The sequence below is a fragment of the Canis aureus genome, chromosome 18, assembly GCF_053574225.1.
Source record: "Canis aureus isolate CA01 chromosome 18, VMU_Caureus_v.1.0, whole genome shotgun sequence".
In the NCBI taxonomy this organism is placed as follows: domain Eukaryota; kingdom Metazoa; phylum Chordata; class Mammalia; order Carnivora; family Canidae; genus Canis; species Canis aureus.
Genome location: NC_135628.1, coordinates 22,388,767 through 22,403,249, shown reverse-complemented (window position 1 = coordinate 22,403,249; position 14,483 = coordinate 22,388,767). Strand labels below are relative to the sequence as shown.

At 41.0% G+C, this 14,483-nt stretch overlaps 1 protein-coding gene and 1 long non-coding RNA gene across 10 annotated transcripts in view; one reads left to right on the top strand and one right to left on the bottom strand.

The window, feature by feature from the left end:
- The window catches only part of SPMIP4 (sperm microtubule inner protein 4), a 34,991-nt gene extending 26,663 nt beyond the window's left edge, over positions 1-8,328 (bottom strand). For 2 of the 6 annotated variants that reach the window (XM_077856489.1, XM_077856488.1), the window contains exons 1-2: positions 7,340-7,494; positions 2,573-2,669 (exon numbers count right to left, since the gene is read on the bottom strand). Coding sequence is in view for 4 of the 6 variants with exons in the window: in XM_077856484.1 (XP_077712610.1) it covers positions 110-256; positions 7,340-7,473 (281 nt within the window). In the remaining 2 variants the exon portion in view is untranslated. Of the gene's footprint in view, positions 1-109; positions 257-2,572; positions 2,670-7,339; positions 7,500-8,171 lie in introns of those variants that run through there. The other 4 variants (XM_077856484.1, XM_077856487.1, XM_077856486.1 and 1 more) reach the window with 4 other exon arrangements.
- LOC144288737 (uncharacterized) overlaps positions 1-13,929 on the top strand; it is a 55,300-nt gene extending 41,371 nt beyond the window's left edge. For all 4 annotated transcript variants that reach the window (XR_013356721.1, XR_013356719.1, XR_013356722.1 and 1 more), the window contains one exon: positions 13,790-13,929. This is a non-coding gene — a long non-coding RNA (uncharacterized LOC144288737). The remainder of the gene's footprint in view (positions 1-13,789) is intronic.
- The last annotated feature ends 554 nt before the right edge of the window (positions 13,930-14,483 follow it).

Here is a 14,483-nt window from a genome sequence, read left to right as displayed (position 1 = left end):
GGCTAGATCCCAGCACCCTGAGATTATGACCTGAGTAGAAACCAAGAGTCAGACCCTTAACCAACTAGCCACCCAGGTGCCCCAACGTTGACATCTCTTAAAAACTTACCAAAGGGGCACCTGGGTGGCTCTGTGGTTGAGTGTCTGCCTTTGGCTGAGGCTGTGATCCCAGGGTCCTGGGACCAAGTTCCGCATCAGGCTCCCAATGGGAAGCCTGCTTCTCCCTCTGCCTATGTCTCTGCTTCTCTCTGTGTGTCTCAAATAAATAAATAAATAAATAAATAAGTAAGTAAGTAAGTAAGTAAATAAATAAAATCTTAAAAAAAAAAGCTTACTAGAAATATAAATTCTCAGGCTCTCCCTCATAGCTAGGAATCAGAATGTTTGGGGGTGGGCCCCAGTAATCTGTTTTCATAAGCCCTCTCTAGATGATTGTTATGCATGCTAAAGTTTTATAAAAGCATTGCTCCATTCCACAGTTACCTTTCCTAGGAATCAGGTCTCATCCCTTACATTCAGTGGACTGGAGATGTGGAAATTTCATAAATTGGCTGGTAGGCCTTAGTTTGATCTTGAAAACTGTTAATTCAGATGACTTTCTCTGGTCTTTCTTAAGAGGGTGGAAGGCAGGGAGTCTAACTGGTTCACTGTTGTAAACATGCTTTGTAGGAAGTAGTGATTGGAGTCTGTTGAATGAGTGAAGCCAAAGAGATGGTTTGTTTCCTGGACTGTAGCCTGTCACACAGGAATGAAAGCTTCTTCCTTAGAAGGAGGCCTCACAAAACACTTAAGAATATGTGGAAATCTGCTTCCTAATTAGCAAGGAAAAAAAATGACTCCCAGTTTCCAGTAATGACAGTCTAGATTATTTGGACTATCCTTTCCACTGAAAACAACCAAAAGTGCTGAAAAGGGAGCTTCTGGGTTGGTAAATACATGGAGATGTGGAGGAGAGTAGTACATTTAGAGAGCATGGAAGCACCATGCGCCTTTCAACATACCTTGCCCTATGCATCTTTTCCACCTAGCTGTTTCTGTGTTACATCCTTTTATAATAAACTGATAATCTATCACCAAGAGATGAACAATATAATACTGTACAGAATAAAGAAAAATTGATTCGTCACAGTTTCCATAGCACAGCAGAAAGTCACCATAGACAAGGACTCTGTCATACTCACTACAGAATCCTCAGGATATAGCATAGTGTCTTGCAAATATATAATGCCTAACAAATATTTATTGACTAGGTTATTTTCCTTGAGGGCAGACAATGAGATGAAAATCTTAAAAAGGGGATTAATTACTTTGGATTAACTTTTCTTGGAGAAGTGTAATTCTATTTCTGTTTGACCTTATTGATTTACCTGGAGAAGACAGACCAAAAGCATGCAAAAAGGAAAAAAGAGAAACATCTTTTAAAAAGCAACTCATTGTTAATAAGTCTGGAAAGAGTTACCAGAGCTCCATAAGAGGAATATAGGACTCCAGAGAGGTAAACAAAAAAAGGAGCCACTTTTGCCATTAGGGCAATGTCAACTCTTGCAAATTTCATTTCTGTTGTAAGAGGTCGCTGGGTGAAGGGTACAGAAATCAGCCAGGTGAGAAATCTAAAGGAGACTATCTCCACAATAAGCTCCAAAAAGTTACTCTTCCATATTAAAGATAAGTTAGAAGTAGACTACCTCTCTTGTCTTTTGCCCAGATTTGTGTCAGCCATGACTTGACCTTGGTTTTAAGTGGTCCAAGATAGGTAGTAGACCACGAGGCACCTTGTAGAACCAACAAGATTCCTTTCTGGAGGAAGGACTCTTGGGGGAAATCACTGTCTAAGATGAGTTCTAAAGAATGAGTAGGACATCCAGGTGGGGGAATAACATGTCAAAGGCATAGAGGTTAGAAAGATTATGGAATTGAAAAAATTCCTGACAGTGTTGGCTCCAGAACCCTTCTTTAGAAAGGATCTGTTTTGTTTTATAAAATATTTTGTTAGGCCACTTGGTATAGAGATTGAGAGTCTGCAAGTATGGGTGTTGGTAAGACAGTGAGCCACCTAAGACTGACTAAGCTGCCTTGCAGTGGGAAGGATTTAGTTTTTTGCTCTTGTGAGAGGAAAATGAAAGAAAAGTACAGTAAAGGGAGATGAAGAAGGGACAAGCCAGCAAGGTATTAGGAGGCTGGGTACTGCACTGAGTGAAAAGCTCAGTGAGGAACCCTGGTGACAGCTGGGCTCAAGAAATTTTGAGAATACACAAGTGATGGCTAAGAAGGGACCTTAAGTTATGTGTTATACGGTGTCATGTGATTCTTCCTTTTGACCCCTAACTGATCAGGGAAGTTTACCAGGCTCACAAATGCTGTGTGGATAAGGTCTTTGGAGAAAACTGGAGGATGACTGTGTTTCACAGCTGGGTCAAAGTGTCATTGAACAGAAGCAGCAAAAGTGAAACCAAAGGAAACCAAAACAAGGTTATTAATGCCTACCCCCACCCCTATCCTAGGAATGTGGAAAGTTTTGAGGAAGGCTTTAGACTTCCAGAAGGTACAGAATAAAGATTTGAGTGGAACTTACCTAGATCTTAAGGGCTAAGAAAATGGGGTTGAATTTTGGACTAAATCCATAGAGATGATACAGAATTCAGGAATTTGCAGCATAGCAGAGAAGAGCTCTGGTAAGGGGTAAAGCAAGAGAGGAGAATAAGAACAATAGCTGAGAACCTTAAGAGCCCTTTGGATTATAATGTCTGTGCAGTGGGGAGTCAATTAGAAACATGGGAGAGGAGTGCAGAGACAGGGGTGGTATGGACTGTGGAACATCTTAGTACCAACAGAGCACTTGGTTTAATGTAATCCTCCTGTAAATATCTGCTGAATGGAATAAAGAACTAACACTGTCTTATAAACGGAATGCTTTATCATAGGAAGTCACTAATTAGGAGTTGGCAAACTATGGCTCATAGGCCAAATCCAACCTGTTGCCTGTCTTTGTAAGAAAAATTCTATTGGAATATAACCACAGTCATTCATTATGTATTATCTTTTGTCTATGGCTGCTTTTTGCTGTGCAATAGTAGAGTTGAGTAGTTTGACAGAGACCAGCCTAACATACAGTTGACTCTTGAATGATGTGGGAGTTAGGGGTGCCAACCCCTCATGCAGGTGAAAATCAGCATATAACTCTGGACTCCCCCAAAACTTAACTATTAATTGCCTACTGTTGATCAGAAGCCTTAACAGATAACATAAATAGTTGATTATACTATTTTGTAATAGTGTACACACATGTGAACACAGGTATTTTGTATGTTATGTGTATCATATACTGTATTCTTACAATAAAGTGAGCTAAAGAAAATGCATTTATATTACTGTACTGTATTTCTCAACACAAATCTACATGTAAGTGAATCCATGCAGTTCAAACCTGTGTTGTTCAATGGTCAACTGCATTTACTATCTGGCCCTTTATAGAAGTTTACCAAGCTCTGCACTTGCTAGTCAAGGACAATCTGGGTGACCATTGATTTAGGGTGCTGTAGAAGGGATGGCAGTATTCAGCTCTTAGACCTCTGAGGTCTTCACCAGCTTTATGGCGATGATCAGTAGACATGGTATGAAGGGCATGACAAGTGAAAAATACTTAAACACATTTGATTTATGACAAGCTAAGCTTTAATATCTACATTTTAAAAAGTTATATTTAAATTAGATGAGTCAATTTCTCAACATCTGACCTCCATATATTACATTGTCCTAGGAAGATGAGCCAGTAGATAATGTTAATCAATCATTTGAGTTGGCATCCATCTAAAGCTAGTAAGTTGCAGGAAACCATTTAAAATAAAAGGCAAAAACATAAAGAAGTCCTATTTCTCCTTTATTTTAGTGTCTCCTGTACCTCCCCCCTTAGCTTTAATACTAATAGCATCTTATAAAGGGAATGAATTGAAATAAATATTGAAGTTTTAGAATTAAATGACTTGAAAGCTTAAATAATGCAGGTCTCCATAACAAAGGAAATAACAAATTGTTAGTACTGCAATTTCTAGCCATACAAAATTATTGTTACTTGTTTTTGTGATAGTTTTCCTATAGATGAAGCATCTTGCTCTGGAGTCACTGTGGAGCATTACATTCTACTTGGGGGGCTGAATTTAGCCAGTAATTATTGGAAGGCATGATTAAAGAAAAGCTCTGAACAAATATATTTTCATTTTTAGTTGGCAGAGGACTTGTAATAAAAAGAAATTCAAGAATCTGAAAGCAATGGAATGAATCCAGAAACCAAATGGGAATGTTTGATGAAATCTTAAGCAATTCTTAGGGCACTTCCTTAATTGATGTTTGTTTGCTTAATAAGCTAGAGAACTTGCTAGAGGTAAGGAGATGTCAACCGAATGGAAAACAGAGATAGACATCTGTCATGATTTTGAATAGCCGTGCCAGCCATTCTTAAATTTTCAATGGAAGAAATACAAAAGAATACCACTTACTTATTAATATTTTTAAAGAAGATCAAGTCAGAGTATATATAATAGTGACTACTATAATTGCTCCAAAATACACCAGTGAAGAAAGAAACTACAGTAAAAAGAATAACTGCCCTTTGGCCAATGGGTGAAAGCCAGAACTATAATCCTGGTTTTGTTACTGTTTTCAATGCTTTTTGCTGGTCCAGTGGTTCTCAAAGTAAGCTGAAAACCTGAAAGTCCAGATTTCCTGGACCCACCTCAGACCTTATGAGCCAGAATATCTCCAGATTGAGGCTAGGAATCTCTATTTTTAGAAAGCTGCTCATGTGGTTCTGATGTGTCCTGTCTGCACACCTGTGCTGGGTAACAGTGGAGCTAGACTGCCTATTCTGAAAAGAAAGAGGTATGCTGATGTGAGGAAGTTATTTTGCATTGCAGTTAAAATGGCCTTCAGAATACCTCTGATATTTAAAAAAGGCATCTCCATAAGTACGGCCAAGTTTAAGAAAAGTAAATTGTTCTGTTACCAAAATGGAAAATTTGTTTTCTTTATGGATGTCCATGACTTCTAAATTATTTAGAGCTAATATACACTAGGATTCACATTCATCCTTACCACTATGAAGAGCAACCCCTAAAGGCCAGGAGCTTTTTGTCTTGTTTTGCTTCTTAAAATACCTTGAGGCTTGAATTGGGAGCTACAGCCTGACCTTGCTCTGAAGGTGAGCCTCAGTACACACAGAGTAGGGGTGCCAATGTTACCCTGATGACCACTTTTCAGAGCAGTTCAGAAGAAAAAGAGAACTTCTATTTTTGTAAGCTGCCCAGCTGCTTTGTAAGAGGGAGTTAACAGGAGGGGTTGTGAGAGTGCATGATCATCCTGGCTTTCCCTTTTGGGGACTAGGATAGGAAAAAATTCACATGGAATAAAAGGGAAAGCAAGTTTTAGTTATTAGGAATCAGGAACATGGCTGAACCTGCTTTTTGCTTGAAGTAGTACCTTATTGTAATTTATAGGTAACTGAACATGTGTTTAATTTTATAATCAGTTAATAAAATAATAAAATATTTTCTCAAAGATGCTTCTCTTAAATTTCATGCCATTTAAAAGGTTTTAGAGCCAATTATTAACCAACCATAGGACTATTTAGGTAGGAGAGATAAACATTTCAGTGAAAAGCCTTACATAGTGGTTTTGAGAGGATAGCGAATTTAATAAGAGAGAACGGCCTTAAATTCCTACTCAGATCCCTTTCGGCCAAATATAAAATTTTACAATGCTTTTGAACCAGGGACAGTTGCCTATCCCCAGATCAGGCATGGTCTGCTAAGAGCTCCCTTTGACTCAGGTAGGAATTTAAGTACTCAAGTAGACTACTTTAAGTAGTCAGTTTTGGGAATCAGGTAACAGAAGAGCATGTGCAGCATGGGCTGACTCAGAAATGTCCTCTTTCCCACAAATATGCAAATATTCCTTTCATTAAGGGAAAATATCAGTTTACAAAAAATATGTTAAATATGATCTTTATATTTTCAAAAATGGGGAAGACACATGTCGAGATGTTACCGGTGGTTACTCTGGATAAAGGAAATACAGAGGTTTTCTTCCTTGTGGTTTAATTTCATGCTTTTTCTTCTGTTACAAAAATGGAAATTGTTTTCTTTATGGATGTCCGTGACTTCTAAATTATTTATAGGGAACATGTATTAATTTTATAATTATGGGGAAAAAACTTTCTTCTTTTTTCATATAAAGAGCATGTTTACAAACTGGATTAGATCCATGGAAGTCTGATCAAGATATTTGTGAAAGCCTACATTTAAGAAAGTGTGAAGTCTGCAGAGAACCACTGTTTAGTCTGAAAAGAGAACTCTTACAAAGCCAAAGGATCTTCAAACTCTTGTTGAAGGGCTGCTGTCATGGAGGTGATAGATTATTCTTATTCCGCATGACTTTGGAGAGAAGAACTATGATCAGCAGGTAGAAATTAGGAAGAGGAAAAAATGTTCTCAGTAGAAAGAAAACTACCTAACGATCAGTAGCATTCAAAATTGGGATGGATTGCCTGTGTGGTAGTGACACTCCCATTTTGGAAGTGTAAACTGAGTCTGGGTGGCTTCCTTAGTGATTTCTTAAAGAAGGAACTCTTAAACAAGAGGTTTGGCCGTGTGAAATGATTAACAAAACAACCACATGGGCTATTTTTTCACTGTCCAAGTGTTTTGAGATAATTTTTTGCTTCAAAATTATTCAAGGAAGCTGGCACTAAGATCTTGAAAAATTACTTGCTTGTATCCGTTACTTCATATGTAAAATGGGGATAATAATAGTATTATCTCATAGGGTTGTTGTGAGGATTAAAAGAATTGCTACATTCAAAGCATTTGGTTCAGGGCCCACTCACAGTAATCACTCAATATCTGTTAGGTACAGTTTTAATAATAATTTGTAATTAATGTGTTACAGGAAATTTGGTAAAGCAAAAATTTAGATAGCAACTATGAACAACAGATTCCAGGAGTGTTTTTGAACAGATGGTGTTAGGGGACGATAGAGAACCACTCTGCTACTCTTTATAAAATAAAAAGTTTGACTGAAACAGATGAATTTTCAAATGATGGAAGTGATCGTTTTGGAGTTCTGGAATGTAGTGGATGAAACTGATGTCTGCCTTGTAAAAATACACACCAACTTACTTTTGATCAAGTTCCTAACATGTGGACAGTTTACAGCTGAGTTAATTGTCATGTTATGCCATCCCTCTGATGTGATAAACGGAAGAGCCCCCCGTTTTTCCCACATATAAAAATAAACGAATACATTAAAGCCCCCTTTAATGATTTATGTTCTCTAGTGTTTGTTTTACCTGTCCTCTGAGGCAGTTGGGCGAGCAGTTGTTTGTAGCGGGGTGTGCAATTCATTAGAGTAGAAGGTGTTGGACAGTAGGTCAGCCCCTTCGAGCTCTCTGCAACAATAGGGCCTGCCGTGAATGACCTCCATGGTTCTTTATATTAAGAAGGCACAGGCTGGAAGAGAAAAGGAGGCCACCCTTGGTTCAGTGGTCAGCTTGCCTTGATCACTACCACAGTGACCCTCCCTCAGGGAAGGCGGGAAACATCCTTTATGCTGCTAAATTTGTTCAACTCAACACTGCATAGAAATCACTTCCTTCCTCACCTAGAGGCTGTCTATGGACCCTCAGATGATCACATCAGTAATAAGCAGCAACTTAAATTCTATGGAAATGAGCTTCAACCGAAAGAAATCCACAAAGCAGAAGATGATGTTCCTAAGTACAACCTAAACACCAGGTGGAGGACATGTAGGTTCACGTCCATAAAAGGCCACTCACTACTGCATGGACATCGACTGAAATTAGATTTTTGCCTCAAATTTTACCATAACTATTAAAGTTCTGCTGATTCCCACCCCCTCCCCCCAACTCGCTCCCTACTCCATCCAACAGAATCAGCAGCTGTGCTTCTCAAGGTGTCGGGACCCGAAGGAGAGAAGCCTTCTGCAGAGAGGTGGAGAAGCGGCGGCCTAGCCCCAGGGGGATCCCAGAGGGCTGAGAATCCCCCCCCACCCCGGCCCTCGGGCTGGGAGCGGGGAGCCAAGGAGGCGCCCCGGTGGGGCCCGCGAGCCCCGGGCCGTCAGCGCGCGTCCTGCCAAGCGGTGACTCCGGGCTTCGGCCGCACCTGGACATTGGCCTGGGAGCGGCCCGGGACCGCGTCTCCCCTGCGCTCCCCAGAGCTGGTGGCCTCTGCGGGGGCCTCTGCGGGGGATCCCGCGGTCGTCGGCCCCTGCGGCCCGGGGAGCAGGCGAGCGGGGGCAGGTGCGGGGGAGGGAGCGGGGCGCCGCGGGCCGGCAGGGTGGGGTTGGGGTGCCTGTGACGCCAGCCGTGACCGTGGCACCAGGTAACGCACTTCTGGCGGGGGGCGGGGGGCGGCTCCGGGAGCCCTCGGCCGCAGCGACCCGGGGTCCTCGAACCGCCCGAGGTGCGCCCCCTGCTCTAGGGCTTTCCCCTCGTCCGGCCGGCGCAGGGCCGGGATGGGGGCCAGCGGAGACCCTGGTGGCCGTCCTCCCCGCTCCCCCGCCCCCCCCCACGGCCGGCGCGGGCCAGGTGCGGCCGCACCCGGGGCGGCCTCGGAGGATGCTGCGCGCGCTGCGCCCGGGGTGCGCCCCGGGAGACCCTGGGTGCTTCCTCCCCGGGCGGGTGCGGACCCGCGACCCGGCAGGTGGGCCACGGACGCCTCGCGCTTCGCAGTCCCGAGGACCCCGCCCCGCCCGGATGACCTCAGGTTACCCGCCCTCCTACTGCCCGCCTCGCCCCTTTCCCCCAGGAGCAAATGCGAACCCCGTTTCTGCACCTGCAGGGCCACAGTTTTGGGGGCGACTGAGAACTCGGCTCCCCAGAAGGATGGGGGTGTGGGGAGCTCCGGTTTTGGGCGAGGCTAGAGCTGAGCCTGCAGGAGCACGGAAGGTTATGGGGCTAAGAGGGGTTACCACCCTTGAGATGGGAGGAGTGACAGTGTCCTCATTCTCTGACTTGTTTGTTTGTTTGTTTGTTTACAACTTTTCAGTCAGCTGACCAGTGGGTATTTATTTTGTGCTTGTGCCTTCTAGGTGAATATTAGCCGACATGAGGGAAAGAAAGGTGCATTGGAGTAGGCAAGGTAGTAGTTTTGTATTCTTGGATCAGCTTCTTAGTCCCTGCACCTGTCCCGTGACTCCACTAAGTTTGCAAGAGTAAATACTGCTGGAGACAGAGCTGTGAATTAGCCTTTATCTTTCACCCCTTTATATATCCCCCCCCCCCAAAAAAAAAAAACCTTGTGGAAGTCCATCCTAACTTTTTTTTTTTTTTTTTTTGCTTTTTTGTTGCTCTAGGGTTTTCAGGATTTCCCTTTAAATTCCTTCTCATTAAATTCCCTATCAGCTCAGCCTATTTCCTGTGCCCAGCCTTGCAGTAAATTCCATATTCCACCTTTCTCTTGTGCTTGACCTTTGTCCCTCTTCCTTATGGTTTGATTCTTCCTGGGAAGTAATGAGCATAATAGATTTACTCAGGCATATCTGCTGAACCTGCATCACTAGCCATGTGCTTATATGTACGTGGACGGTTGGGATACCAGGGAAGTTAGGGCAACAGTGGGTCAATTGGCCAGGATATGTAGTGATCATCTCCAGGTTCTAGTGGGCTTGAAATTTTATTTTCTGTCAAATGGAAATAAAGGGTAGGAGAATATAATTACTTATTTTTAACTTTGCTATTCCCAAATAAAATTTATAGGCAAGAAAAAGATTCATTGTCAGATCTTTGTAAAGCAAGTGTTTTCTTTGGAAATCCTTTCCTATCTGAAAGGTGTTTGAGGATGTCAGGACTGGGTGTACTTGACCGTGTCCCTTATTCTAGGCTTTCTTGACTTAGCTCACACTGCCTCAGCCATCAGGTAATATATATATGTGACCTCAACAACACAAAGTAGACACCTACCTAGAGGTGCTCAAAATAAATTTGAGATTCCTTAAGGTATGTCAGTACCACCAGCAGAGTCACTAAGGTCAGATAACCTACGTTTTGACATGTTAATAATCTCTCCTTCATCACCCCATTTACCTTAATGTATTCTTTGAGTCACCAGTAATCCTTCCAGCAGGGAAAATGAAATTTGGGAATGAAAAAAAAATATGCATAGAATATTGTATCTGAGTTAACAAAAATTTCAAACACTAAAGATAGACCTTTAACCTTCAAGGAAATAATATACAGGAAGTATATGATCATGTAAACTATCAGTTATACTCTATAACCTTTATTTTAAATGTTATAGAGATTTTTAACTAAATGGTATTTGATAATGAACCAAATATGGTTTTGAGGGATCTGGTACTTCTTGGCAGATAGGAGTATTTAAAAAAACTACCCCCCCCAGTTTTGAAATAATTGACATATAATATTGTATAAGTTTAAGGTGTACAACATAATTACTTCCTATATGTGTATATTAGGAAGTGATTATCACAGTAATTTTAGTTGTTAGCATCTATCACCGCATATAGTTACAAAAAAGACTTTTTTCTCTTGTGATGAAATCTTTTAGGATTTGCTCTCCTAGCAACTTCAGATATACCATACAGCATTAACTAGTCATCCTTTTGTGCATTACACGCTAGTACTTGTTTATTTTATAACTGAAAATTTGTGATTTTTGACCACTTTAACTTGATTCTCTTATTTCTTACCTCCTGCCCATGGCTGCTACAAATCTGATCTCTTTTTCCATGGGTTTTGTTTTTTTTTTTTTGTTTTTTTTTTTTTTTTTTTTTTGGATTCCACATATAAATGAGATCTTACAGTATTTATCTTTCTCTGTCTTATTTTACTTAACATAATGTCCTCAAGATGCATACATGTCGTCATGAATGCGGGATGTCTTTCTTTTTTATGACTGAATAGTTTTCCTGTGTGTATGCATGTGCCACATTTTCTTTATCAATTCATCTGTAAATCGACACTCAAGTTGTTTCCATGTCTTGGCTATTACAAGTAGTGCTACAGTGAACATGGGGGTACAGATATCTTTTTGATATATGATTTCATGAGTATTTTTTATTTTATTTTATTTTTTTAAGATTTTATTTATTTATTTATTTATTTAGTTAGTTAGTTATGAGAGACAGAGAGAGAGAAAGAGAGAGACAGAGACACAGGCAGAGGAAGAAGCAGGTTCCATGCTGGAAGCCCGATGCGGGACTCGATCCCAGGACTTCAGGATCATGCCCTGAGCCAATGGCAGGTGCTAAACCGCTGAGCCACCCAGGGATCCCCTCATGAGTATTTTTTAAATGGAAAAAGTTTGACTCCTATTCCTTTCCCAGAAGATGGGTTGGGAAGTCTCTTTCAGTGGCTGTAAAATATAAGTTAAAAAAAATCACAAAACTTGAAAACCTCATTGATTAGAATGTATATATCCTACTTATTAGGATGACAATTAAAAATACATCTTTCACTGGCTTTAAAATTAAAGTGATTACAATTGAATTTAGTGACACTTTAATTAATAGTAAATTGAGTTTTTTGCCTTGAGTAGCTAAGGAACTATGTAGTCATTGAAATGACATAGATGCAGACATTTGTAAAATATGCTTATTTAGTAAATAATCCCTAGTTGGCTGGAATGTGTCAGGGATTGTCCCAGGGCCTGTGGTCTCTTGGGGATATGGAACCAGGGACCAGTTAAAATCCAAGGTGGTAGGTGGAGCATTGAGAGGCAAATACTCTTGCGCTTCTAGCCCTAAGAATTATGGAAATGAGGACCTAGCCTAGTGGGGCTGGGTTCCAAAGATGGCCCCCAGTGAACCACAGCTCCTGCTATTAATGCTCATGTGTCCTTCCCACATATCTGTATGGGTTGATCTGTGACTCATGTTGACCATTTGAATGCAGTGAAAATGGTGCCATAACAATTCTAGACCCAGTTGTTAAGAGGGCTAGCAGCTTCCTATTTATCCTTCTTGAGACATTTGCTTTTGGGAACCCTGAACCACCATGAAGTAGGCTTGACTACCTTACCGGAGGGACCCTGTGAAAAGATTACATGAAGAGGGAGACCCTGTTGTCATAATGTCCCTGTTATCTGAAGAGATGACTCCAACCCCACCCGTAATCTGACGGCATCCACATGAGAGGCCCCAGATGAGACCAGCAGAAGAACTGCCCACATGATCTCAGTCAACGCACAGAATCACAGAGCAATAAAACAGTTGTCTTTAAAACCACCAAGTCCTAGGACGGCTTATCATTACATAACAAACACTTGTTATGTAATGTTGTACATATTATATAGTTTGCTTTTTTTCTTAACTTTTTAAATATTAGAATGTTTTAATATTTTAACATTAATTAGGGTGTTTGTTGGTGGTTGACTTTACAATGTAGTATTTAGGATGCAGAATATTTTAATGGCTTTGTAACTAAATGAGGAGAGGAAGTTAACATCATCCAGAAATAGACATGGTGATTATTAGGACCTTCTGGGGAGTGAGTGATAGGATATTCATTTGTATGAAAAATAATATCATTTTAGATGGAAGCATGCTTTATTATTGTTGCATTGATGTTTAAATATGGGTAGCAATGTGTCTGCGGGTACTGAAGAGCCAAAGGAGTAGACCCTAGGCTAGTTCATGCCACATTAACATATAACCCCCAAACCTAAGTGGCCTAAAATCACAGTGGCTTGTTTCTCCTTGGGATCCCTAAACCAGTACTGCAGGGGGCCTCTGTGCCTTGTCATTCAGGGCTTATGTTGATGGAGAACCCCCTGTCTCATAACTCTGTCATCTCAATATGGGGCCTAAGGTTTGCATCAGCAGAAGGGAGTGTAGATAATTAAGCACCAGCTCTTAACTATTTCTGCTCACAAGTGATTCACACCAGTTTCTAAACATTTCAGTGGCCATCAGAAGTTACAGGGCATGGCCTGGATTATGTCGTGTCCCTGTGTACTTAGAAAAAGAGGGACCTGGAAATGTTAGTGAGTTCTAGTAATGTCAGTCATAGTGTTCTTCTACTTTGCCTCCCTCCAAGTTTTTAGCTTCATCGTATCATTCTCTACATTGCCATCTGGGAGATTTTTGTAAAATGCGAATCTGACATGTTTCTTACTTGAAGTCCACCGTGGATCCCTGTTATTCACACAATGAAGACTAACTTCTTAATCTGAAAAAAATTTTCATAATCTGATCTTTCTCAATCTTGCCCCACAGGCAGCCCACTCTTTGATTGTACTGAGCTACTTGAAATTTCTTGACTTAGCCTTTTTCTGGTCTCCATACGTTTCCACCTGCCATTCCCTTATATCATGTTTCATTCTTTTTTTATAAACTGTGTCTGTGAGTCAGGGTTCATTAAGGAGCAGAAACCATACCCATTACTTGAGCAGGACAAATTTAATATAAAGGATTATTAGCTAGTAGAAGCTGGTTCACTACTAAAAGAGGGAGATTTAAACTTCTTGGAAGATAGTGTGCCTATCATAGATACACACAGCCTTCAGATGGAGAAAAAACTTGCCGGAGGTGTAGGTTGGCACTGTTCTCTAGAAATGGTCTGGTCTTGGAGGATGTGAGTTTGCCAGAACTGGCTTGCCATTGCGAGGGTATGGCTGGATACAGCTGCTGGTGGAGAGAGAGTGGTCTAATGGCACAGCTGGAACTCTTCTGTGCGGCTACTGGGCTCTGGTGGTTAATAATAATAATAGAGGATCCGTACCTGAAATAGAAGTGTCTTACTGTTATCATTGCCTTGCAGGGTCATTCCAGTGCCCTCTCTTGATGAAGCTTGAGATTCTGCCCCCTGACAAAGGAGAAGCTTCCACTATCACAAAATGCAGGGCAAAGAAGAGTGAATCTACAATGGAGAACCAATAAATTGATAACTTGCACACCTTAGCAATGATAGTTTATTTAACATAGTGCCAGGCGCTATGATAGAATGTGTGTGTGTGTGTGTGTGTGTGTGTGTGTGTATGTAGGTGTATATCATTTTATTTTATTTTATTATTTATTTTTTTGGTGTACATCATTTTAAATCCCACAGCAGCCCTGTGGAGTAGATAGTATCCTTATTTGACATGTATCAAAAATGATCCATGTTTGTCTGGACATCAAAGCTATGCTCCTCTCTGCTATCCTGATATTCCTTTATTCTCTGTGGAAAGTTAAATGTACCCTCTTGTCTTCCCCCTCAGTGCTTGTCTCTGTATGACAGCACTTATATTGCGGTACCTATTGGCTTAAATGTCTACCTCTCTCAGTAATATGAGTTCCTGAAAAGCAGGAATCATATTTTTTCTATTCATTTTGGGTTCCCAATGCATATCTTTTTTACTTAGTACCTAACAGGTACCTAAGTGCTCATGAAAATAATAATTGTTTGGGTATTCTCTCCTTGAAACCAATGCCAGTGGGCTAAATAATTCTGGAAACACCTACATAGGTGCCAA